General features: G+C 36.2%; 1 protein-coding gene across 9 annotated transcripts in view; it reads left to right on the top strand.

Moving 5' to 3' along the window:
• The first annotated feature begins 519 nt into the window (after positions 1–519).
• Positions 520–27,948, top strand: part of EFR3A (EFR3 homolog A) — an 88,156-nt gene continuing 60,727 nt past the window's right edge. For 4 of the 9 annotated variants that reach the window (XM_033011772.2, XM_033011774.2, XM_033011773.2 and 1 more), the window contains exons 1-3: positions 21,937–22,131; positions 25,882–25,958; positions 27,547–27,674. In XM_033011772.2, the coding sequence (XP_032867663.1) occupies positions 22,041–22,131; positions 25,882–25,958; positions 27,547–27,674 (296 nt within the window). In that variant the 5' untranslated portion in view covers positions 21,937–22,040. Of the gene's footprint in view, positions 809–1,253; positions 1,363–5,749; positions 5,804–12,686; positions 12,777–21,936; positions 22,132–25,881; positions 25,959–27,546; positions 27,675–27,948 lie in introns of those variants that run through there. The other 5 variants (XM_042786038.1, XM_033011776.2, XM_042786039.1 and 2 more) reach the window with 5 other exon arrangements.

The following is a 27,948-nucleotide window of genomic DNA, read 5'->3' as shown; positions in this document are numbered from 1 at the left end:
GTGCGGCCGGGCCGCTTCCCTCAGTCCCTGGGTGACCAGAGTCAGGGCTAGCCACCGCTTCCTCCTGCTGCCCGGTGCTCACTAAAAACACTGCCGGGCCAAGGATCTTCTGCCAACGCACTGCTCCGGGGTCCAACCTTTGACTTCGCATTGTTTAAAGTAAGCAACGCCTTCCAACCCTCGGGCATGCTGCCCTCCTTCACAGGGCTACTACCACCTTCCCTCACACACACCACTCGCCAGGGCCGCCGCCGTCACCACAGGAACACGGACGTTTTAGCGCCAGCACAGCCGACTCTCCCTCAGACAGAACCTCCCCATCAAGGCTTCAGCTCACCCGGGCAACCAGAGGGGGGTGCCCGGTCCTCCCGCCCGCCACCATGGCCGCCCGCCCCCGCAGCACGGAGCACCGCCGAGCACGTGACCCAGAGAGAGCGGGACGGGGCCCGCCGGGCCGGGGCGGGGCCGTGGGGGCGGGGCCAAGCTGCCCCTGCCCCTCTGCCCCCGGGTGCCGGCGAGCCTGCGGCGCGAAGGCTGCTGGGAGTTGTGTACACCCGCGGTGCCCTTCGCTCCCCACAGCCGCGCTCCCCGGGCAGCCCTTGGCCCCAGGGACTCCCCACCGCGTCACGGGCGCTCCTTCTTCCTCCGTGACCCCCTGCCCTTGCTTGTGCGTGGGGAGGGATGGGCGGAGAAAGGACGTGGCACCGCTCCTCGCAGAACTACAGCTCCCGGCGTGCATTGCGCCCAGGCCAATTTAAGGCGTGGGGGCATGGGAGGAAGATGGCAGCTGCTAAACTGAGTCGGAGAGGTGAGTCTGGGGCAGCTGGGGAGCAGCCCCTTTACTTGTTTGCTCCTTCGCAGTTATCTCCTTTTCCCGCTCTCCTCATTTGGGAGCTCGGATGACGCGCCGGAGGGGCGGGCGCTTGAGGGGTGGCCGCGGGAGCCTCGGGCCCCTCAGGGCGGCGGGAGAAGTAGCCACAGGAGATCGTCCTGGCTCGTACCCCGGCTCCCCGCCCCCTATCTGCGGGGCGGCCGGCTCGGGGAGCCTCTGTGGGCGCTGTTCCGGCAGGCGGGCTGTGCGCGGCCAGAGCTGGCCCGGGAGGGCTGCGGTAGCTCGGCGGGACCCCCCTTCCCTTTCCCGAGAGAGGCCTTGGGGGGGGCCTGCCACCCGTCAGCGGTGCCTCCTCCGGAGGTGGAGGCTTTCCGTGAGGCGATCATAAGTCAAAACCTTGTTGTCAGTCGGTTGTGTCTGACCTGGTCAGACGTCCCTGTGGCATCAGTCAGAAAGCAGCGAGTCGGTGCAGGATTGTGGCTTTGGGATTTCCCTAAACTGGGTTTCTTCAAGTGAACGATAACAGCGAGGTATTGCTAAGCATTAACTGAGCACAATGCAAATTTACAAAAGGACTACACTGTGAGCTTTTTAAAATAGCTTCATCTTTTACTTTAAAGTTAATTGTGCAGCACAGAGCCATGCTTCAGGTAATTGAGGTGTAGGTTCACTACTTCTGTTACTGAGAACTAATTATAGTATAACTTCTTTTTCATTAAGCTGAATACATCTAGAGATGTATCCTATGGTACTCTGAGCTGAGATACTAAGAAGAGATCCTGGCATGGGCCGAGATCTCAGTGCTCTATTGGAAAACTTGTGGAAAAGCCTGTTATTTAGAACCAGAGTTTTAATTCCTCTATCAAAATCAAGGTCACTAGGCTAGATGTTAAACTTCATAAAGCTATATCATATGTTTACTGTGCAAATTGAATAGGTAAGCTAAAATCAGAATAACAGATAAGGTTTTGGGAAGATACAGGTAATCTTCTACTTCCTGAAGCCTCTGTAATGCATTCAGAATAATTTAAACTGTTTCCTTGAGTAAATTTAGTATTCAGGGCATCTGGCTCAGAGAGTCAGTATATGGATGCTCTTAAACATGGTAAAATTTCCCTGAGAATTTGGAGTTTTGGAGTTTAAATCTTGACTGTAGTGCTCTGGTATATGTAAAGACTTACGCACAAAGTTGTTTGTTGTTTTTTTTTTTTTTTTGTTTTGTTTTTTTTTAAAAAACTTAATACTTTTAATATTTGTCTGAAAAATGCTTCTAGAATGGTATTAATTTCTGATTCAGGAAAAACACATAAAAATGGGAATTAGAATATAGTTTGCAATTAAGCAACCATTTACAAATTAGATACTTAAGTTTGGAATTGTGTTATGAAAATGCTTGCAGTTAATAAACATTAACTTCTCTGTACTTCTGATCCAAACTTGTTCAAGAGAAAAGAATAAGCAAATTTTATATTAGACTCAAGGGGAAAGAAACATTAGAATACTAATCAGACATGGTAGCGGAACTTAAAGTATAATGAAAGAGGATTATGCTTCTAATCATGAAATCTAAAATGTAAAATGTGCTTTGGTTGTGGTCAATGACTTTTAGGTGCCCAGTTTAACTGTAATGGAGTTATTATTGTAAAATTACTGTGTGATTATTTTTTAATTATTATTTTTAAAAAAGTAAATAATGTTTTCTGTAGTTAGAATAGAGCAAAAAGTATTTATGTGGATTTTTAACTCACCACTGGCAACCTGTGTACCTAGTCATAGGAATGTTACTTTTAATTTCTCCAATGCAATGGATATTGGGTTAAACTAGACTTTGAGATGGTGGGAAGGGTTGCTAAGGAACACTTACTTAATGTGTAGAGTTCTTCTTGTCCTAAAACCATCTGCTCAAGACTGAATTCTCTAAGGTGAGGCCAAACAAATGTCCTTTCAGATGTGCCTGTTTAGGTAAAATTTCATGGGTGAGAGAACAGGGTAGCCTCTTTAATACAGCCAGGCTCAGGTGTGTTATTGCTTCTTTACCTTTGCAAGCTAATTCAAAATGAAGTCAGGTACTTCTACAGAATTGCACTGTGCTATGTAATTCCATCTTATTTTTTAGATTCTGGGAATTGTAGTTGGAGCCTAACTGTCTATATTTAGGAATGAGTGTGTGACATTAATCTTGCATTACACTGGCCATTTGCCTACCTTCAAAACTAAAGGCACTGATTAATTTTTCAAGTAGAAAGTATGAGTGGGGAACCAAGTAATGTAAAAACTTAATGTGCAGTGTATTTTTAATTTTTTAGCTCATGTCTCCCTAGTCTGTGTTGCCTGACTGTCAGAGGTGCTTAAACTTGTACTCTTCTTTGACTTAATTTGGAGGAATGGATAGATGTCCAGCTAGAAATTTAATTTTGAATGCTCAAAATCAAGTTAATTATTTATAGTGTTACATAATAGAATAACAGAATAACATAATAGAATACAGAAATCTGTTGTTTTAGGGCATTCAGAACAGAGATGTCTACTCTCCTGATGGACTTTCAGTGCTATTTATGGAATCTTGTGATAATAAGAAATAGTTTCTATTTATAAACTACCCTTTAATATCAGATCCCAGGTTATTTAATGACAAAAAAATTATCACATGTAAGTGTATAACTGGAGGAAAAAGATGATCAGAATCAGTAAATAGAACAAAGTGTATTTTCATTCCTATGTTAGTGCTGTTTGAATCTGATAAAACAATAAATTGACCCTGGATTTTCTTATCCTAGCCAGATTGTGTAGAAACTCCTTAAAACTAAACTGAAAGTTTTTATTAGCAAAATGATCTTTGTCACGCAAGTGTTGATCTACTTTATAAGGTACAATCACTACCATTGTCCTTTTGATTCTAATTGTGCTTAGAATTACTCTTATATCCTTAGGAAAACAAAACAACTTTTAGTCCTCCACAGAAAAATAGACATGACTTTTAAATTTTTTACCTCTTTAAAATCTGGAAGTCAGTTTCTTTGAAGACATTGTACAATGTCAGGAGACATTGTATAGGTATGGAACATCCTCAACTTGCTTCTGGTGAACTGTCAAATATCACATAATGACATGGAATATGTTAAATTGTAAATGTTAGACTGTTTAGGAAAACTGAATTATATCATGGTTTTCCATAATTCTTTTTTTTTTAATTGTAGCCAAGTTCTACTTCAGATTCTGGATTTTTCTTTTCCTCTCTCTTGATATGTAAAATTTAATTCAGTGAAAAACAGCAGAGCAGACTCATGATGGGAAGCTTCTTATTTTAGTTCTGTTCTACTGTAACAGATATCAGCATCTGTGGACCAAAGTTGCCCTAGGCCTATCAAGCCAGTGATTGAACACTTTATGGAGAGGAAATTCTGTAGTCTGTTCTGCACGTAGAATCCAGACCACATCCATATTGAATTTTTGGTCCTGTTACAGATCATGAAATGATTAGAAATCTAGTGAACTATTTAAAAGCAAACCCAGAAATCTTTAATTTGAACACCTGTCTTAATTGCTTATACAACTTTTCTAGTAACTGCTACATTAATATCATCTAAAGTTAATTAACTTCGCTCACAGCAACAGTGATAATGTTCTAGCAAAATCTACTGAATTCCTGATTGCTGGTGTTGGTCAGTAAAATGCTCTGAGTCTCTGACACTTGAGTCCCTTGAACCTCTCATCAGGCTCTTTGCGTTTTTATGTTCTAATATGTCAGTAAATCCATCTTCTGTAATCTCTCATCTAAGTTCTTAACTACTCTCTGAATTAGAGGTTTCTGTGTGTCTGTTGAATATTGTGATCCACAGCACATGTTTCCTTTTATAAAATTATGCTGCTTCTAACTCTGTCCTTTGAGAGGGACATACAGCTGTCTAATAGGATAGGATATTTTAAATAAATTACTTTGAAGCAGTATTTTTAATCACGGTTGCTATTAGCAAATTGGAACCTTTGACTGAAATACATATACCATGAGAATAAAATTTATTTTAGGAACTATGAACATTGCTTTAGTGTGCAATCATTAAAATGTATTTTGTGACCAAATAAAATATTTATTCTCACATTATCAGTGTCTGGAATATATATTTTTTTTTGGTGTATATATATAAATAAGTATTAGGTGAATGCTTTTAATTTATATTTTTTAATTTTATCTTTGAAAACAACAACAATCTATTTAACTGAGATTTTTTCCATTTACATGGAGGTTGCATTTGGCACTTAAAGCTCCAATGCGCTGTTTTAGTATAGAAAAATCTTTGAATGATTTGCATTTTAATACTAATTAATTAGATGGTAGATTAGGCTGTTTTTATCCCCAAAATAAATTATTGTAACTTCTGTTGAGTTAATAGAATGAAAATATCTAATTGCATCAAAAATCCTTTGAGCAGCTTTTGTCTGTAGTAGTTTGGTCTCTGATATAAAATCTGTATTTTTTTGATATTAGTAGAAAAATGTCCTAGAAGTGCCACACACAGATTTTTCAGCATCCTTTTTCTTTGTATAGAACAGAAACCTTTCACAGTCCTTTTAAAGGAGAAGTGCTGTGATTTACATTTGAAGTGGAAGTATCCTGTAAGGCTATATACCATTTGGCATCTTAAACAGTGGCAGTTCAAAAGGTCATCCTAATAAATACAGAGAAAAATGTTTACTCAGGAATCAAATGCAAGAACAGAATGACTAAATCTCAAGAACTGGAAAAACCTAGATATAGTCTGGTCAGATAAAATGATATCTGGGTTTCTGTGGTAACAGCTTCTGATACTGGAGCTGAAGAATGTGACTTGGGCTCATTCTGCATAAGTTTCTATGTATATTTGGATGTAAATTGTCTAAAGATATTGTATTGACTTATTTTTTTCTTTTTCTTTATAGACTGTTATATCTTTGAAAAATAGAAGACAGATTCCTGATTAACAATGCCTGGCAGTAAGTATTGTTATTTTTTGGAGGGATTAAAAATTCTACCAAAATTAAAATGGGGAGGAAAAAAAAAAAAAAAAACAACCAAAAACCAAACAAATTGTGACACTTGCTGTCATTTCTAAGATATTTAGGATCTCAATATTATCAAGCCTCTGCCTTTGTAAATTTCTGTATGATTTTCAAAGGAGCCTAGATTGGGCTCAGCATTTTCCTTTTCAATAAGAAGTTTACAGTTTGAGGAATTTTGTGATTTAAAGTATGTTCTGAAATAGTTGCATTCAGAAAGTAAAAAGATTTTCTGATATAGATATAATCCTAGATTTGGAAAATTACAGATATTGTTTATAGAAGATAGAATTAGTATTTAGGATATAAAGTGATAAGGCTTAATTTTTAACATTCAAAGTTAAATGAGATTTTTGAGTCAGATGTTTCTAAGAATGAAATTATTATTTACCTTGAAGAGTACCAATTTCTGTAACACAAAGGATCAAGTTATGAAATGTGGTGTTATAATATTAATTTCAACTAAATTTTTTTTTATTTTTCTATTTTTTTATTTAGAAAAATCCTGCATGGTCTCTAACGAAGTGACTAACATTAGTCTTTGGATAAAGCAGTCTGCTTTATCCAGAGGATAAAGGTCTTCAAAAAGTTACAGTATCAGTCATATTGAGTATACTTTAATTATGTGTTTGTAATGAATTTCTCAAGTGTTTAATTTCATGATGAGTTGTTTGAGCATTTTTTTTTGGTGGTGACGTAAAATCTGTAATAACCTGTGAGTGTGGGGTACTTAATGTCTTACACTAATTCTGTGCTGTGTTGTTTGAACTACTGTCATGTAAAATACCTTACTGTAAGCATTTAGGTGTTTTCTGCTTTTGTGGTAAATAGTTGAAATTATTCCTCTATATAGATGTGAGATTCTGTAATGAAATAGTGACAAATAGGTACGTATTATATTCTGTATTTACATCAGAAGCAGCTGTTGTAAATTGTTCCAAATGTACTATGGTTCAAATTTGTGATACAATGAACTGCTGCTGCGTTTCAGTTGCAGTGTTTAGTAGTATTAAGGCCTCTATCATGGCACTCACTTTTGCTGTGATGCACTATGTGTTTTTTTTTTTTAAACAGGTAAACTGGAAAAGTAAGATCTTATTTTTTTTTTTTCTAAACCAAGTATGCTTATGTTCAGGGGCATTATTAACACTGTTTACCCTAATGCATGTAGAGTCTGTATTACCACAGAGTCTGATGAAACTTAAGGGAGACCAAAACAACTGCTTGCAATTTTTATCTGTAGTGAGACGTTCAGACCTATGCAACCATTTATTTATCTTCTGTGTATATTAATGAGTTTTTTTGAGCGTTAGTGTGAAGGGAAGGTAACCAAACAAATATGTGTGTATCGCAATGCCTATGAAATAACAGTACTTTCTTTATATTTTCCTTCCAAAAATTGTGGTGATGAAGTATGATTAGATTTTTTTGCAAGCATTGCATTGAGGCCAGTTGTACTTTTTATCAATGTGCATAGAGACAGCCTTCAAGACTTCAGCTTTGTTGCACGTGAAAGGGAAAACTTCTGCCTGCTAATTTAGGTTTCTCTGGAGATTCCACAGGATTATTTTCAGAGCATATTGACAAAACAGATTGCTATGATTTAGTGTTACTTTGAAATCTTAAAGTATTTGTCCTTGAAATCTGAAAAACTCAGTTGTTTAAGGCTGGGTTTTGTTGTGTGTGTTTGTTTGTTTTGTTTTGTTCCCTCCCCCCCCCCCCCCCGGAATTCTCTCATCTTACAAATCAAGAAGTGCGTTAAGCATTTTGTGGAATAAAATATGGAAAAGGCTGTTAGAGTGAAATCTTTTCAAAAATGTTTTCTGTCATGCTAGAAGGAGTTCTTTATAAATGAAGTAGAATAATTGTTAAAAAGAAAGTTTGATAGAGTTCTCAGGTCATACTGACCAACTCCCTCTTGCAGTGTTTTCCTGCTTTCCTCACTCTCTGTATCAGTTCCTGGTAATATTTTTACCTCTTCTTGCAGTCCCTAAATTGCAGTTAGGGAATGCCTAGGTCTAAATGTGGTGGTTTGGAAGGACAGGAGATGCAAAGAGGCTGGCATTATGGAAAGACTGGAAGAGGATACTTAGTCTTTCTGGGTACTTCTGCTGTACTAGAGACACTTTAGAAGTCAGTATTGAAGTTACTGTACAGGACAATATACATTGTATCTTCCTCAATATTAACTGTCAAAAAACTAGGCATATGGTCAGAGCTGGGATACAGTGTGGAGAGGAAGAGAGTTGAACATAGACAGTTAAGCAAAGGTAGTGTTCTTCTCATTTAACCTCATCTGTCATGTGTGCTGGTCTCTACACTAGTTGTTCGTTACATATTGGTTTATCAAATTTTCTATTGATGTTGCAGTTCAGTGATCCCATTCAAGAATATGGGGATATAGTGTTGCATTGAGTCCTTGATGAAGTCAGAGTCATAGAATACAAGATTGGAAGGGGCCTCGAGGACCATCTGGTCCAACCTTTCTTGGCAAAAGCATGGTTTAGACAAGATGGCCCAGCACCCTGTCCAGCTGAATCTTAAAAGTGTCCAATGTTGGGGAATCCACCACTTCCCTGGGGAGATTATTCCAGTGGCTCATTGTTCTCACTGGACACGCGGGAAACTTTTCATGATTGGAATCTCCTCAGGAGTAACTTCTACCCCCTACCTCTCATCTTTTCCATGTGACTCCTTGTAAAACGGGAATCTCTATCTTCTTTGCAACCACCCTTTAAATACTGGAACATAGTGATGAGGTATCCCCTAATCTTTCTCTTCCCAAGGCTGAACAAACCCAACTCTCTCAGCCTTTCCTCACATGGCAGGCTTCCCAGTCCCTTGATCATCTTTGTGGCCCTCCTGGACCTTCTCCAGCCTGTGCACATCTTTTTCTGTATAGCAGAGACCAAAACTGAACACAGTATTCCAGGTGGGTCCTGATGAGTGCTGAGTAGAGTGGGGTAATGACTCCTGTATACCTGCAGGTGATGCTCTTGTTGATGCAGCCCAGTGTCCTGTTGGCTTTCCTTGCCACTGCAGCACACCACTGTTCACTCATACTGAGCTGCTTGTCTACCAGGACCCCCACGTCCCTTTCCACAGAGCTTCTCCCCAGCTGAGCAGATTCCAGCCTTTACTGCACTCCTGGATTGTTTTCCCAGGTGCAAGACCTTATATTTGTCCTTGTTGAACTTCATAAGCTTCATGTTAGCCCACTCTTCCAGCCTATCCGGGTATTCTTGCAGGGTACCTCTCGCTTCTGGAGTGTCCAGTCAGTTTGGTATCCTCAGCAAATTTTATCAAGGTACACTTGATTCCATCATCCAGATCATTTATGAAGATACTAAACAGTTTTGGGCCCAATATTGATCCATGGGGGACCCCACTTGTGACAATTTGCCAGTTTGAAAAAGAGCTATTTCCCCCACCCTCTGGGTGCAGCCTGTCAGCCAGTTCCCCACCCACTGCACAGACCCCTTGTCTACTCCAGTTTCTCTCGGAGGAGGCTGTGGGGAACTACATTGAAAGCCTTGGAGAAATCCAAGTAGACAATGTCCATCGCTCGCTCTGCATCAACAGAGCAGGTTACTTTGTCATAAGTGATCAGGTTTGTCAAACGTGATTTGCCCTTGGTGAATCCATTTTCCCAATCATGTGCTTCATTTGATTTGTGGGAGCCCCCAGGAGGCTTCGTTCCATAACTTGCTCAGGGATTGAAGTAATAAAGTTAAGGTTTTAGTCTCAATACAGTACTAGCCCATCAATATAAAATTTTTGATCTGTTTTCTTAATCATAAGATGTAAAGTGCTTGGTTTTGACTAGCCATAGCATGGTATTTGTGTTGACATCTAGTCTATAGTGGAAGTGTAATGGTATGTAATTGCTGCAGCACTTTTAGCAACCTTGCTAAAGTGTAGCTATATTGTTTACAGCTATAGATTTATATGTAGCTCTTCTTGTGCAAGTAACATGGGCATTGATGGAGGGTATGCTTGCAAACATGATGTCTTCATCTGAGGCTGAAATGCAAGTTCTGAAACATTGAAAAAGCGAATGTGTTTTGTCATTGCTATTATGATACAGTAGGAGTAGATTGATTTGAGACACAGTTATTTTGTTAACTGATCTATCTGTACCTTATCACAAAGAAACCATGAATTAAAAGATTAATTAGTCCTTTTATTTAAAAACAATACCAAAGAACTTGTAACCAGATAGCCTTTGCTGTACAGACAGTATGTATTTTTCCTTTGTCACAAGTGTACTTTTGATTTCTCTCTTTAATAATTTGTGCAGATAATTTCATTTAACATACTTCTGTTATGGAACATGTGTGGTTTTGGTAGGTTGGTTTGGCTGCATTTGAATTGAAATGTTACAAATGCTTCTGTTAAGGAAAAAAACATAGCTAAATCATGTATCAAAGCATTTGTTTAAGACTCTTTTCCTTTTGGACATTATGTTCCAGATAGTCACAATTAATCAGATGCTTGAAACACAGTTTGGTAGATAATGAGTTTTTTCAGAAACAACTAACCTACTTACTGGCTGTGTTCCCTGACTTCAATTAAATATTTAATTTAAAGGCAGATTTTATACTAAAGTGAAATTGCTTGGACTAGAAAAATTATGTGGCTACAGGTAAGAGCACCTGCTGACTATAAGAATGTATTTTACTTGTAGTAACTATGTATGTGATTTTTTTTTTTTTTTTCTGTCTTATTCTTTTCTCTTGTTCTTATGCAATTATCATAATTATATCTTTGCTTTTCAAGGTTTTCATAATAATGTTTTTTACATTAAACAGATTTTAGCTGCTGACTGTGACATGCAAATTAAGAGAGCAAATAAATAAAAATAAGGATTTTAACAAATGTAGTTTCCCCACATTCTTACCTTGAATTGCTGCTGTGAAATTTAGTAATATGAACATCTCCTATGGTATTCTTTCAAATATTTGCTAGTTAGAAAGAGGCCACTGATTTGAGATACATGTATCAGTTATGTGGAAAATCTTCCATGATTTGTCCTGTTCTTGGTTACAGTGAAGTGACTGTTTTGGCAACTTCAGAATGCTTCTCCAAGTATGCTCAGTGCATTGATTTCTTCTCATTAAACTACGTAACATTTTGTTTCCTCAGCTTTCCAAACACCATGTGGCTTTTTGCCAGTTGTCTTTGCAAAGACCTCTATCTTGCAGTTGGTGTGTACTGATGGCTTCCCTAGTTTGTGAGATGAAAATAAATATAAGATGGAACAATTGAATAGTGATGGTCTTCTTTCTTTGTTCTTGGATGTTAATGCTTTCAGTTAAGTTGCTTCAAGGTCTCTAAACAAAAAACCCACCTGTCCCCCCCCAAACCAAAAAAACCCAACAAACCTTTAAAATTATAATTTTCTTTTTAAATAGAGCTTCCTTGACAAGCGTAGGAAGGAAAACAGCACTTGGAATTTGAAATGAGTGAATTCTTAACTTCTACTTAAAGTTCCTAACACACTTTAAGAGGCAGATAATCTCCTAATGTGGGGTTTCTTCCCTCACAACAATTTTGGGAAATTAATTTATTTGTCTTTTGGAATTCTAGTTTTTATTCTGTATATAAGGAAGCAATAACAAGATTGTTAATGAGAAGGGAAGATTTATTTCCTTGTGTAGTACAGTTCTAAAATACCTGTGGTGGCTGGAGATGTATTCCTAAATCTGCCTATATAAATATTTCATGGTCTAAGCATTCTAATTTTTTTAGTGAAAATTAAACCATAGTTCTAATTAATAACTTTCTCCACTCTTTCTAACATACTTTTTTCCTCATCTGGAGTATGTTTCTCCATGTACCCTTGATATTTTAGAATGCTATATGGGATCTTCCACTTAAATTAAAGCAGTTATGAAAAATGCTTCATTATTTTATAGGCAGTAGAAGACCAATTGGTTTTCTGACGGTATTGTTAACTACTTAGAATAGCGTTAAAATAAATACATTGTTTTAGTATTTTGGCTATTACAGAAGAGTTACATGGAGCAGTATCTGAAATCATTGCTGCTTGATTCTAGTACCTTAGAGGTTGAGAAACACAAGCAGTCCTGTATCAAGTCCATCCTTCAACTCCTAACCTAACCAAAACAGGAACTTGAAAAACAGCAGCCGAGGGTATGTCATGGTTTGAGCTTCCTTCAACAGTTTGTCATTTGCTAGACCTAGGGCAATAAAGGAAAATAACTATACTTCATACTATCTGTAACTATTATAATACTATGGTCATAAAATATATAATGGATTCTTTACATAATAATATACAAGAAATGCTTTCAATATGTAAACGCTTAGATACAGATTTTTTTCAGCTGATTTTTAGGTGATTGTCTTTTCTACACTGAAAAGAAAAAGTAGTAACTTCTCCGAATGTATCCTTTGATTAAGCTACGGAAAAAAACCCAGGAACTTGTAGCTGGAAAACTGTAGCTCTTTTCTCATCTGCTTATTTCACTCATGATACCCCAGGCAACTTGGTATGCGAGTAGGGTGGTTGCTTCCGTATTCTTTAATGAATCTGCATAGATTTCCTCGAGACTTGTTAATTTTGAACAAGTGTTCATTTTCCTGTTTTCTATTAGCTGTTAATTCTCTTTATGTAAGCATCATCCTAACCCCATTTGGGAAAGTTAATGTTTATGAGCAATTCCATAGAAAGTGAAAATCACTTGTATTAACACACTGCAAATAAACTTTTAAACTATACATGGACAGTTCACCAAATGTTAACGTGTAGATTTTTCAGGTTTTATTAAAATATGGCTATCGTTGTTATTTACAGAAATCGCTTTGCAACTGGTTTTCCTATCAGTCGATTAACCTTCATGTGCAACATTGTTTGCTATTGATTTCTCAATCATGGGACGAAAGGGTAAGAAGGTTCATGCTGATTATGCATGCAAGTGTCCTATTTTTATGCATGTCAACAAAGAAAAATTGATTTTTGGGAGGGGGGTAAATTTTCTACTACGTGATTAAATGCATGTCTCTGTGGAAGGACAATGGTAAACTGCTTTTAAAAATATTTTGGCCTTCCCTTTACGTAGTATATGGACTTTCTTTCCCATCATCTACCACTAGGATCCCCAGTGGCTCTCTAGAGAATCAGGTACCTTGTGAATTGCTGAAGATGGACATTAGCTCTGCACATGACTCTTGGCTTTCAGAGAGGGCTACTTCATTTCTAGAAAGTTACATCATTCAAGATTAATTAATGAAGGAATTAAACAGGAATGAGTAGAAAGGTGGTATAGAGAGATGAGTAAGATTCTTCCGTATCTACCAACTTGGAGATTTCAGCCAATGATCATGTCCAAAGGTGAACAGTTCCAGATTTTGCTGTTTAAATTGCTCAGCTGAACGAAGTTCTGCTTGACTCCGTATGCTGGAGTTTGTGTCTATGAAGTATACTAGCAAATGCTGTTTGTAGCTGATGTCGTCAAGGGAATGACCTGTGACTCTTACTGGTAACCCAGCTGGCTCAAACAGTACAAGCCATTTGGTATCCATGTAGACATCAGTATGAAATTTTTTTAACATAAGGGATGTGTTGTAATTGTTTACATTTCAAAAGTTAAAACAGTTAAAGAATCCTTGTCTTGCACAGGTATATTTAAGAATCTTAAGACTAGCAAGTGTAACAAGTCATTTGAAATCTAGGAAACTTCTTAATTTGCATAAGTACAAGATATAAAAAGCAAATTAGTTAAATCTATTTATGAAGTACTTGCTGTTTTCCTGAACAAAAGTTTAAATCAGTAGATATATTTGTGTAGAGTGAATATTGCAGTAGTCAGACTTGCATGCTTTTAATTCAGAGCAAAAAAGGTTTCATTGTAGGTAAAGGACTGTCTAGCCTTTGCTAATTGACATGTGCAAATAACTGAGGTAATGAAATTAATGCTACTGAAGTACTGATATTTTGTGTTTAAGAACTTTGGCTTCTTTCAAATATTGAATTGTTTTTCTAAATTAGAAACATGTCAATAAGAATTAATCTTCTAGATTATAGATGTGCAAAATCCCCAACAATTATGTGAGAAAAGGTAAATATTTGATTTAAAAATAATAATGTTCTTAGTTGTTTTTAAATCCAGTGGCTTTTTAAAAAACACATTTATACCATGTAAAGTCTGAGTAGAATTCTAGACCCCAAGATTTTAAAAAATAGTTAGTGCCAGTGTATTTCAACATTCCTTTTCATGTCCAACTTGAGATCTGTTAAAGGTCTCAGTCCTTTTGTTTTTCAGGAAGAGGACAATTGTGATTTTAAATTGTACTTGGTCATGTTACAGTATTTTGCTGATTATGTTCTGTACTTTAACTTGAAATGGGCACCCTGAGTCTTTAATTGTGGCTTGAGAATGCTTACGTATTCCTTAGAGAATGAATAAGGAATTTCAACCTAACACTTAGCTGTATCAGTATACTAAATCTGTGTTTCTTCCCAAATTGTTTGTAAAGGTGTTAGTACATAAGGAAGTCTTCACAGATATTTTGTTGGTGTAGTTCTGAGAAATACAGAATAATTTATGCAATTAAAACAGATTCTTCCATTTTCACTAAATTAAAAAATAACTGTTTAATGATTAGAAAAGGACTTTAAAGAGCTGATACCCTACTTTTGAACTTCATTGGTAATAAAATATGAGTAGTTATTAAATTATAATTGATCTGTGTCTGATATGATTGAGCTAGCAGAGTTCTCTTGTCTTGGATTAAATGCAGTGCAATCTGAATCCAAGACTTTTTTTCTCTGTTTGTGGTTTGTTTTAAAAATGAGTCCATGATCTGTTATTGACATCAGTTTAGACATGAGGTTAAATTTTTTTCAGAACTGACAGATCATTATTTTGTAACTTGAATGTGATGTTGATGTGCTGGTTGTAGTGAAGAATGTTGGGATTGCTGTAGAAACCAATGGGCCTGTGTGCCCACAGATGTCCTGACTGGTTTCTACAGAAAGCCGAGACACCTAAGACTTGCTGGTTAACAATATGTGTATATATAACTACTTTGTCTATAAATATAAAGCTGTCTGTCTCCTAGACTGACCATCTTCTAGGCAAACAGTTTAGTTTGGTGGGAAACAAAATGGTGGCAGCAAAGGGACATAACCTTCAGGTATTGAAGATGCACAGAAAAGCAGTCAGTGGCATGTACGTTCCTTGCATAATCTGTAGTTGATTGGAAATTACAGAAGAGGGAAAACTGCTGTTGTAGGGTTTTTTTTTTGGAGGGGGGAGATACGAGGTTATATATAGGCATATATTCTGTCCTTAAATTTTACAGTTTTGGAGAGAAGACAACTGGGAACCTTGCAACAGCTGCTTTTCAGTTATTCTGGGAAGCCTGAATCTAAGCTGGAGCACTTTTCAGAACTAATGGGAACGATAACAACCATGAGGATATTTTGTAGTTAAGAATAACCAGGAGGAGGCTTTTTTAGTGTAACTTCTGACTTTCATGTCTGTGTTTAAAACTGCTTATATGGAAAAGTTGTTGTGAAAATTTCTGTATGTTTGTTTTGTTGTAGCACAAAGTTTCCTTTCTATGAGGGTAGGGTGAATACATAAAGCTGTTTGCAGAGAAAAGAAAGTGTGTTAAATGGAGTGTATGGGCAGCTCTGAGGATGTGTTCTTGATAATATGTAAAGCCTTTTTTTTTAAATTTTTGATTCCAAATTATCGTTATATTCTTCTATATGTATGTTCACATGTCCAAACTGCAATATCCCATTTCATAAATATTTTATGGGAAAATTAAATTGGTGGGTGCAAACAGGATACTTGATGATTGGTGAGACTTGAATAATAATTTGAGTTCTTAAGCTTACGTAACTTCTGTGACTCTTTTCAAAGTAACAACATTTTTTTTATCATTTTATTTTTCAATAATGTCAATACAATTTTAATACTTTAACTGAACACGAACTGATGTTTTGTCATGTTTTGAGTGCTGTGTATGTGCCTCAAAAGGATTGCTGCACTATTTTCTCAATGTAGATACCACAACATGGTTCTAGATTGGCAGAAGTTTTCATTCATTCTCTTATGTTGCTTTCTTTGTACAGTGTGTGTGTGTGAAATCAAATTTATGTAATGTATTGAACTACTTGTGTGCAGAAATTTTTTATTTAAGAAATGTTTTTTGAAATTTATGTATATGCACTGAAGTCTATAGCTGAGTATGCTGAAATGGGGCTAAAACTTGTTTTTGAAGCTCTAGCCATGCTTATGTTGGCATTTGGGGTGTTTTAATAGAAAAAAAAAAAGATATATAGAACAGCGTACTTTCATGTATCCTCTATATAGTTCATTGGTTTATGCTGAACTAGTCAAAATCTAGTTCCCTGAGATAAACCTTCCTGCTGCATTAGCTTCTTTCTGGAAGCCTCAAAGGCCTGTTAACCTTTGCTTCCTCTTCATCAGAACTTTTAATCATGATGCACAGGCTGTTTTCACTCACAGAAAGCTTCTCATGCCTTTATTTTTCTTCATGCAATTCAAGTGACCGTGTGGTACCTACTCCCTGATCTACTTTATCACTGTGCATTTGGGCAGCATGTGCTGCAAGGGACTATTGGGCAGGAGTGGAGAATTTAATCCTCCCAGCCTAGATATCGCAGTCATACGATACCTGTGATAAAGAAGTGACACAACTGTTTTGAGCATCCTTTCCTCTGAGGAAAAAGAAAGGTAGCAGCGTAAGATTCTGTGAGTTCTTACCGCTGTAGCTGTGTTTCTCTGCCATGGATTGGATCAGGAAAATAAGCTGCATCATATTAAGAAAATGGAAAAAGTAACAGTAGTCAGGAAACTTCTCTATGCTTCTCTACATTCAGATTTTTCAATGCACAAACTTTCATGTGTTTATCACCCTGAGAAAGTGACCAACCCTGGGCACTTGCTGACCAGTTACTCATTGGTTTGAAGTGAGCTTGTCTGCTTTAGGGCAGCTGATGGTCAAAGTTTACCAGTGCTATCCTTCAAGCTTTCTTCAAATAGTGCAAATGTGTAGTATTGACAGAATCTTCATGACCATCCAAAAGTAGAGAGTGTTTGACGCTGTTCCATCTGTTGCTTGTTGTAGGGAAGCCACGGCTTCAAAATCAGAAGAGTCTACAATGTAATGCAGACTTCAGTTGACCAACAAGGTGTAGATCTTCAGATGTTTTGGCAGCTTTCCCATATGTCAGGAGTCATTCTAATTTCTTTTGTGACTAATCTTGGAATCAAGACATCTGCTGAGAGACAAAACTGTTCATGGTGTTTGGGTGACCATTTGTGTGCTAAGAGATGCTAAATAATCCGTATGTGCTACTGCCATAAGCTTAAGACTTTAAATGTACTGTTAATTGTAACATGTACCACATTTACAATGGGAAATTGTGTAACTTACAATATCACTGCGAGATGGTTGGCTTTGCTTTAGCCCCTACTTAATGGACTGTGGACATACCATGTCCTAGTGCTCTGCCTAGCATTGTATCCAGACACACACGCTTGTCCCGGTTGCCTGTTGATGCATTCTTCTTCCCCTCCCCTTTCATCTTCAAAATACACACATATATGAGGGGTGTTGCTTTAAAGGTAGTGGCTTAACCCCTGTGAATTCCTGTAGCAAAACAGAAGTGAGCAAGTGTTAAACCAACGAAATAACTTTCTTCCTTGCTGGGAAAGAGGGTTGTGTCTAGTAATCAATGAGGAAATGCAATGGGACAGGGAATGTGGAATACCTAGTTTAGAACTGGTTTTAAAACTAGGACTGAATGTGGGGGGAGTGGCATGGAGAATGTTCCTGTTGGCTGTCTGCCTTGCTGCCTGGAGCTGGGACTGGGATGAAATGGTATGACCAGCCTGAGTGTCTGGGTATAAGTAGCAGTCACCAAAGCTTAATGAAGCATTTAGCCAAGTATATATATTTTTACCTGTGGTTGATCAACCTGCTGATTAGAGGTAGGGTTTGAAGGCTGCAGAGGGAGACAGTGACCCTTTTGAATAAGTTTGCCCCTGGTACCCCTCAAGAACTGATTCTTACTGACCTCTGGCCATCCTGGAGATAGCAAAGTGTTGCTGCTTGTGCTGTCACCTTTCTTCTCCTTCAGACACATTGTCCATCTCAATCCTGAGGTGCTGCAGCATCTTCTGTAGAATGGTGTTATGTGTTATATGTTGCTTCCTAGCTGCAACAAAGTGGGAACAAGGTGGTAGGAGAAGTGGAGGTGTTGCAGCCCCCCCTCCTCAGTGGAACCCATGGAGGAGCACAGAGTAAGTTTGTTGGCCTTTGAGAGCCTGCAAAGGTTACAGCATGCTTTTCTGTCACCTGCAGCTATCTTCTGCAGCTGTGAAGTGTTCACAGATGCAATATTCTGAAAATTACTCATCTGGGTTAAAGAATAGGTTAGGGTCAAGGTGAAGTCAGGCTTTGAACGGGATAGTCTGTCTTGTATTGGGAGCTTACTTCTATGCTGGGGTCATCACTCTGCTGGGGAGACTGTTCACCTGTGTCCACTCTACTTGGGAGGAGCAAGACGTTTGGACAAGAGAGATATATCAAAGTATTTGTGTTAAGTAGTGAGAGTATGAGGAGGCTGCTCTGATAATGTCAATCCTCCTTTATTTTTTTATTCTGAATTAAATATTAAGTAAAGGATATCTTGATGGCTCAGTGTGGTACAGGGTGTGGCCTTTGAGTACAATGGATATTTTGTCATGATCTGTCATGAAATCTGTTCCATGCTCTACGGCTTGTCTGGATGGAGGGATAGTAATGCCAGTTCATGTGCTTCAGAGATTCCACAAAGCACTATGAGCCTCCTTTCCCCCCCCCCCCCCCCCCCCTTCTCCTTTAATCAAGTAGTTTGCTTATGTCCCCATTTTTCACTGATTTATGAAATACCATGCAATGAAACTGGTATTTCCTTAGAAATAGGAGCATCATGATACAGATTTTTTTTTTTTTTTTTTTTTTGGTCCTCGTCTGAGTTTATCACTTAAAACCCATTTCCTGACTGTAAACCTAATGTTGAAAGCAGGAATGAAAGTTGGACTTTACCCATTTTTTTTTTTTTTTTTTTAACTGTGAACAGGTTATCAGCGCTAGCTGTGATGGAGAGGGGTCAAGGAGATTTATCTACAGGTGTCTTCTGAAGTTGAAGTGACAAAATTTCCTTTTTGTATTGCTTCAGTGATGAGAAGTAAATGACCTTGTAATGGCCAGCTTAATAGGAAGATAAGTAATGACAGCAAGTAAGAAGCAAACCTTATAATAATCCATAGAGCTTCCTTCACTGGAACCAGATTAATTTTAGATATTCTTAATGCTTAAAAATAGAGTGCTTGTACTATCTCAGAGTAGGAAAGGAAGAGGCGGTGTTGAACAGAACAGAAATGAGCAAGTAAAACAAAGTTACTGTGTGAAAACAACAAAGGTGGGAGAGAGAAGAGACAGTATGGAAACACTGCAGGCGGCGGAACTTGTGAAAAAGAAAGCAAGTGGAGAACTCGATGTAATGGAAAACTTCCCTTTAATGCATTAGGAGCCTTTGAAAGGCACTGTCCCAAAGATAATATCTTCCCTGGGGATTTAATTGCTAATGGTTCTGAAAAGAATACTTCGTTAAAGAAGCATAGTGGTAAGCCTTATTTGACTAGGTGGTTTTATATTTTTTTTTTTTTCCCCTACTTCTTACTGGTAGCTTGACATGCATTGTCATTTCTTGTTTTCACAAAAAGCTTATATTGAAATTATTTTTGCATGCTTTTCACTGTATCATGCTGTATATCCATGTTGATTAAGGTATAGAAGAATGCACCTTGAAGTCGTATCACACCAGAACTAGCTTTATAATTAGCTTTAATTAGCTTTAAAGCTTTACTGCAGGAATAAATGTTTGGGAGAAGGTTGAAGTTTTTTCATCTATTTCAAATTAACTGAGCATCAAAATAGTTTAAAAATTAAATGTAAAATTGCCAAGCCTAGGTAGTAGATGGAATTCGTCACAGTGGTTGTTACTGAGATTTTGCTGTCAGAGTCAGAAGTTGACATGAAGATGAACATCATGTTCTCATGACAAAAATTTTATCTGTATGTTGGCCATTTTCATTGAGTTTTGATGGAGACAGACTAGAAAACAGCTGTTTAGAAGTCAAATAGCATTAGGGTGGGAAGCGGAGAAGAGGCTTATCTGGGCGATGGGACTTCATACTGCCTGAATGATGAGTCCTCTGTGCTCTCTGGGAGTGTGTTGCAGGGACTTTGCAATGGCTGATGAGTGTGTCCTTACAGCAGATATTCTTTTTATAGCAGGTAGAAGAACATTTTTAATTAACTCCCTTATATAGTCAGAATAATTTCCTTGTTCTAAAATATTGGATCTGTTTTTAATAGTGGAAGGGGAATGCCCTTGAAAATAGTTTTAGTTCTGAATTAAATGCATCAACTGATATTAACAGTTCAAAACTAACCAGGTATATGTAGTGGTAGAAGTGTTATTTTATGCACTTTCCTGTGGATATTTGAAACAAATTTCCTTTTCTTTATATTTCTTATATTGGATATAGAAAAACAAGTAGAATGAAAGTTCAATGTATGAAGGTGAAGTACATAGTTATATTTTTACATAGTTATATTTAAATGTAATTTTAATATTGCTCAGTTTCTTGATGTTAGCAAAACATGCATTTATCTGTAGATTAAAGCTTTTATGTTAATTACACTATTTTTTATAGAATAAGATTTTTTTGTTGTTGTTTAGAATTTTTTTGTTTGTTTTTAAATCTTGTAAGATAGACAAAAAGGATAACTAGATCCAAGCTTGGGACATAAGAAAATTATTCAGTGAGTGAACATGAAATCTTGGTTCAGGTTGTTAATATTCTGCAAACATTTGACAACAATCTTAGACAGCATTACAAAATTTTGTAAGAAGTTCTAGCATTAGATAAATAATACAATGCTTATATTTTATGGTTTGCTAGATTTTGATAAAGAGGAAAGTAATATGGCAGTTTTAAACTTGATGGGCAAAGATTGGTGTTTTATGATTAAAGCTAGCTTAAAGGTTTTGGTTTTTCTGTACTTTTGTATGAGTAAGACGTAGCAGTGAATATTCAGACAAACTCAGTTGAAGTAAAACTTTATTGTAATGTGTATTTTTCTAATTCACACCATAGGGTTTCTTTAGTAAGCTGTGTGCTGACAGTTTTTGTGTAGCTCCATGTTTTCTCTGAATTTATTTGCATTAAACACCAGTTTATTAGCACTAGTCTCTTAAGTCTAGAATTGGTATGGAATTGTTATTTAGTGGAAATTAGTTGTGATTTTAATAAAAACAGTACCTTATTTCCAGAGTTTATAAATATATCTGTATGAAAATCTTGTATTTGTGTTACCAAGTGAATGTAATGTAGGAAGTAAAATGATAAAATGATGAGAAGTAATGGGAAGCCAGAAAGTAACTTCAGAATTGCTTAACTCAAAATTGTTTTACTACCTGATGTATCACAATCTTTGTGAGTAAGGATGTTAAGGATTTAAATTCTGTAATATTTGCTGCTTAAATTCTAAGGTATTATTAGACATAATGTTAATTTTATTAACCTATTAAGATTAGAGAAGCACTTTAAAAATTAACCCCTTCTATATAAAAAGCTATTTTTGTCAGCCGTCTGCCCTAAATAAGTTTTTTTCTGACCATTCTTCATGAAGATCAAGCAAGTATGTTTTGCTAAAATATTTATCACTCCACAGTGATACGTGGCTGCTGACCGAACACGTATTTTTCTGAAACTCTACTATTTTTTGCTTCTAGTCACAGAAATAATGAACTGTGTGTTCCAGGGAAGCTGAAGTAATAAAACTGGCTCTGTCCACTCTAATTCCATGAGCTGTGAATCACACATTGATGATCTATCTTTACTTTTATTCTTTTCTCTTGTGCCTGGCCTTGTTAACAGAATTTGATACTGAAGTTTTTCACGTGTTTGGTGGCTTTATGTAGATGTCACAGGGCTAGTCAGATAAGCTCACAGTATTGCAGAGCCCTCCTGTGAAGTAACTGCTGCTGTGCTAGAGTGAGAGAGCAAATTTCTGTAAAAGGAGAGAGTATTCAGGGAGTGAAATCATATCCAGGATGAGGCAGTATGTTCAAGTTCCAACTGTTGAGCAAGAAAATGCCTATGATTATAATTCTGCTTTTGAACCGAGACCATGTATGTGTTTGGGTAGGTGAAATTACCATTTTCTGATAATGTGGACTGTTTCTTCTTACTGCTGTTGTGTAGAATAAATGTAAAAAGAAGTATCTGCACAGCTGGGAAATATGTACAGTCTTAACATGTAAAATGCAGATTACAGGATTCCTTTAGCAAAAGAGAACATGAATGTTTAAATTTGGAAAATTTCACTATTGCAGAAGTAAATAATAAGTATTGCTTAAACCTTTTATGTTGATGATCATGTAACAGTATGAACTTCTCTGTAGATGCCATTTTAATATTTACTTGTATAAAATGACATAAGGATGTCTTCAAGGGGGAGACCATTAAAATGCAAATTTTGTCTGACACTGAAAAGGAATTATCATAGCATTTTTCAGAGATAAACCTGCATAAAATGGAGCAGGTTCTTTTTACCTGGCTAAGTGACTGCGTAGTATAGACCTACAAAACAGCTTATTTGTGTGAAATGAATCTGTTTATTTGGTTCAATGTCTATCTGGGTTAAATTTGTATCCAAGAAGTACAGAACCTGTTTTCAATTGCTCAGCTTCTCCCTACCTTTTAAAACATTCATATTTTATGGTCTACAGAGTGAAGTGTTCCTAGACTGTGTTTTATTGTTTTAAGTTCAATCTTTTTTTAATGTATGTTGTTAAAGCTTGATTTTTATGTGTTTTTTTGTTTAATATGCACACCTTTTCTTAAAAACCTATTCCCATGTTTTTATTAATCTTGGTTATATCAGAACATTGAGCAATGATAAATAATTTTTCCACAAAGTGTCTCACGACTGTTAATTGTCTTGGGTTTTGCTTTTGGTTTTCTTTTTTCTTGTGTTCTTTGTCACTTAATTTTTTCTGATAGTATTCTGCTTAAATTTCTTAATTTCAAATATCTTTGGAAGCTGAAAGCTTTGGTAGATTAGCTTTGTAATACTTGAATGTTTTATTTAATTTAGAAAATTCTTTTAATTACTTTAAAATTGGTATTAATTTTCATTTTGTATTTTGATAATAGAGAATTGTTTGAAAAGATGTGGTTTATTTTCATGTAAACTATACTATAACTAAATATATAGCAATGTAAATAGACCACTAAAAATCCAGGATGAGGAGAAGAGAAAACTTTCAAATCTTATGTAATATACTTACTGTTAGACCTTTTTTTTTAATGTCAGAATTCACTGTGTGCCATTAATTTGAAGAGCAGTATTTGAACACTATTGAATTTCCATTAACTGAAACCATCTGGTAAGGCTATCAGAATGAGATGTTCCTGTTATCTGATATTTTGTCCTCTCAAAGGAGTGATTCTCTCCAAGTCCTATGTCCAATTTATGTAATTACCACAGTTCTAAAACACTGTTTGAAATCTTAAATTGCAGTTCTTTGCAAGGATTTTTCTCTCCTGTCACTTAAAGACAGAGAAACTAACTCTAGAAGAATTTTTTCCTCTGTCTCGCATACAATCTTTTCCCATATATTCTGCTCTTTCCATGTTTTAGATAGCTGTAGAAAAATATTTACTACAGTTATTGCAAGAGTATTTTGTTATACTTAGCAGTAATCAAACATACTGTTTACTCTGGACCACTGTTAGTGGTCCATAGGGTAGAAAATCAAGTAGGAAAAAACAGGTACGAAGAGTGGGCCTGGTGCAGAGCTGCATGCATAACTCAGGAAACATTTAACAATATTAGGTCTTGTTTTGGTGGATTTTGATGGTGTTACTTGAATTTCTGAATACTGAGTGTTATATTAGACATTAATGAGGTACTGCTTTCTTATTATGATTCTACTTACTTTTAAAATGCTACACAAGATTGCTGTCGATGTAATATATTTGTACAACTACCTGAATTACTTTGGGTTTAATTCCAGTAGGTTTTCAACCTCTTCTGATACCTATATTTTCCAGTGGCATATGAAATAGCTTTGATTTTTTTCTGCTTAGGACCTGCAGCTTTTATGTAAATGTAGATTTTTACATTTATTAGACTTTTGTGAGTAAGAGATGTCAACAGAAGGAGTCACACGAAGAACTTAACAGTAGTAACAAAATACTATTTTACGTAAAAAATTCTCAATATTCCAGTTGTTTATTCCTTGCGTGTTTTTTGTTTTCATAGTTACATGTTAAAGTTGTAGGTCTGTGTTCCTCTTACTGGTGATACATGACTCTCTAATTGATGAATTGAGTTTAAGTTCTCCTCAGCAGTCTTTTATGTGTGCTATTAAAATTATAGATCTATATTTAATAATTGTTTCTGATTAAATAAGTTGCAAGAATTAAGTTGTCAGACTATGAGCACAATTCAGTTTTTTATCTAAAAGACTAGTATCAGAAAAAAGGTGGAAAAGAAGGCACAGTATCTACTCACGTAGAGTCCTGTAATAAAAACGAGTACAGCAGAGGAAGTCCTCATCATAAACCTCACAGGTGTTCTGATAAATATGGTTAAAAACAACTAAGGTTACTTGGATAATTTAAGTAAAGAAATTAAAATCCTGATGTATTTGTCTAATACTTATTCACATTCTGAAAAATTTGCAGATAAATTATAATCATCAAAGTTACTGCCTAAATATTCCTTTTTCTTTTCCCTATTTTGATTTGCAGTAAAAACTTTTGCAGCTTTTACTATTTTTAGCAAAGTGTTTTATGATTTTTTTTGGAGTACATAAATAAATACCTTTAAGGTATTTGTAAGGTAGTTAGTGACTCTGAATGCTCTAGGTACTGAGACTTGAAAGACCAGACAGCCACTGATCTGCATGGATAATTGCTGTATTATTATTTAGTGTATTATTTCCAGTCTAGTAGCTCTTATGCATCAGAGCTACTTTAATGTTAGTCTGAGGCTTGACCTGTGAGTTAATTTGATATGTCCACTGAAACATTTAAAACCTGATTTGTCAAAACATTTAAATTCCTTGGGAATAAATCTGCACTGATAAAACAATTGGAGAGATACATAGAAACAGTTTAACAGTTTTCCATTTTATTTTTTGTGCTAAGTTTTTACTTTAAGTAAACTGCAATTATTCCAAAGTTCTAGTAGTCCTGAATGCTAGAAAAACCAGATCATACTTTGTAGGTTTCTATCTTGTTAGATAAGGCAGTATAACTCCTTTTAAATTATTAAAATTGCAAGTTAATGTATTGTTTGTATTATCTTTATGTGAGTACAGTACTAGTAGCAGAGTAGAAATAAGATCAGAAAAATACCTTTCTTCAAGTATTTGTCTTTTGTCCAATGCCCAGTAAAACAGTGGGATAATGGAGAGATAGTTTTGTATATTGTGCTTTATATTGCTTTAGATGGTTGACTGAAAACAGAAGCTTTTGTAGTTGACTTTTACAAAAGAGTGAATATAATGCATGTTTACGTACATTTTGAAATGATCATTCAGAATTAAGATAAAACAACAAATGAAGTAATCTTGGTTTTAATATTACTAGCTTTTGAAATTTCTTGATTTTTCTGCACATTTTTAAGTATGACTGGATGACAGGTACAGGTATTCAAGATGCTTGAATATTTTCTCATATGCTACATTATAATAATAGTTTTGCTTATTTGACTTTTCAGTCATTTTCAATTACCTTGATTTTGCTTTATTGCTGATAATAACAAACAGCTGAATTCACTGTATCTTTTTTCCTCCTTGTTTCTCATCCAGTCACTTCAAATGAAAATACTGGAGTTCCTAAAGCTTAGTTCTAAATTCTGTTGGGTAAATCTCTCTGCAGGAGTGTGCTGTTGCTGTGCTGCTTTGCGACCTCGCTACAAGCGTCTGGTAGATAACATATTTCCTGAAGATCCAAAAGTGAGTGATGACTTAAAATTTTAAGGGATTGGCATTTGAAAATTTGTGGTTAGTAGCTAATACTTCAGATTTTTATTTTTTTTATTTTCTATTTTAACATTTTACAGTAAATTCTGCTTTAGCACTTCATAGCTTTAATAGAGGTTAGCAGAATAATTTAGCTGGAAAGGGACCTCTACAGATCATCTGGTCTACTTCCCTTTTCAAATCAGGGCTGTGCATATTGAAGAATAAAATTAGTATATTTTGTTCAGAGAAATAGAGATTTAATTAAACAGGGTATTCTGCAGCAGAGGTAGTATTTAAGTTCATAATTACTTAGAACCACAAACACTTGTTTTTCTATGGTTGCAGGTGTGAACATTTTCTGGTTTTCTACAAGATTTTAATTTTCTAACTCTTAACGTATTGACTGTGTAAGTTTTTATAGTTCTGGTAAACTGCTGTGATCCAAAAGTTTTTTTTTTTGTTGTTGTTTTTTAATTTCCCCAGTTATTCATACGCAGTTTTTCATTTAACTGGAACAGTCTTGGAGCTATATTAAAGCCTAGTTCTTACTCTGCGTGAAAATAAATAATTTCTGTGTTATGGTTTAGTAATGCCTATATCTATACATAATCCCATGATGGTTCGGACTGGCCAAGAGCTTGTTTTTGCTGCTGTATTTTTTAAAATGTGTTACCAGATTTTGTTATCTTGTGTTATAGTAGAAGCAAGCCGAATAACTTTTCTTTAAAATGTATTGATACTGCTCCCTCAGTAGCTCTGAACTTGCACTCTTTTGTCTCTGCTTTTCTTAATATCCATTGGCTCAGTGCAGACACAAGCCAGTCCATGATGTTTCACTGAGTTACAGGCCTTTCCTAAACTATGAGAAGACTTGCTTGATAAAAAGCATTAATTAATAATGAGTGTGTTAATAACTTCAAAGTCATTTATTTGCAAAAAAAAAAAAAAAGTCTTTGTAAACTGGGGGTGGGGGGTGGGAAAAGGACAAAAAGTCTTATCCTTCTTAGCTGATAGTTATAACCTCACCTGAGGAGATCCATATCACAGTTTAAATTGGAATTAATATGTTAATCTTTGATCTCGTTCTAACAATTGAGCCTTCAAGGCTTGTCCAAGATGTGACACTGAAGAAAGAAAATATTTAAATTACAATCTACAATATTTAAACTACAATCTCACTTGTATATAATGACAGAATTATGTATTCAGTATACCTTTTGGGGGGGAATGGGAAAAGAAAGAAATTACATCATACCAGTAGGGAAAAAGCGTACCTCAGAACTGCTAACATTGCTCACTAAATACCTTCTTTTGGTATATCTGTTCCCCCCTGAAAAAAAGATAGAGGAAGATAATTGCTTCATTTCTTAAAAAAAAAAATACTTAATTATGTTATGTTGCTGATTTTTACAGCTAAGCTATTGTCAATTTTGTTTAAAAGTTGTTTTTGTTTTGTTTGTTTTATGATACCTTATTCCCATATTTATGGCTCAGACCTCTAAATGTTGAGTATACAAAAACACTTCAAAAGCTTTATATATTCTTTGAACTTCTTTGTATTTTGTATGTCTGTTTTTAGGATGGTCTGGTTAAAGCTGATATGGAGAAGCTGACTTTCTATGCGGTTTCTGCACCAGAAAAGCTGGATCGAATTGGTGCATACCTAGCAGAGAGACTGAGCAGAGATGTTGTCAGACATCGCTATGGGTAAAGAAATAAGTCACAGCATTAAAAATAGATGCTAACAAGTAGCTGAATTTCATCATATTTATTCTGGTTGAGTTCAGGAGATAAGACAGACCCTTTCTGGTGACTTAACCTTGGCTGGCTGCCAGGTGCCCACCCAGCCACTCCTTCACTCCCCCTCCTTGGCATAACAGGATGAGAAAATAAGATGGAAAAGCTCATGGGTTGGGATAAGAACAGGGAGATCATTCACCAATTACCACAAAACAGACTCAACTTGAGGAGGATTAATTTA

This window comes from Tyto alba, unplaced genomic scaffold, assembly GCF_018691265.1.
Source record: "Tyto alba isolate M040663 unplaced genomic scaffold, T.alba_DEE_v4.0 Super-Scaffold_9, whole genome shotgun sequence".
Taxonomy (NCBI): domain Eukaryota; kingdom Metazoa; phylum Chordata; class Aves; order Strigiformes; family Tytonidae; genus Tyto; species Tyto alba.
Note: the sequence above shows the minus strand (reverse complement) of the source record. Positions and strands in the feature narration are given on the sequence as shown.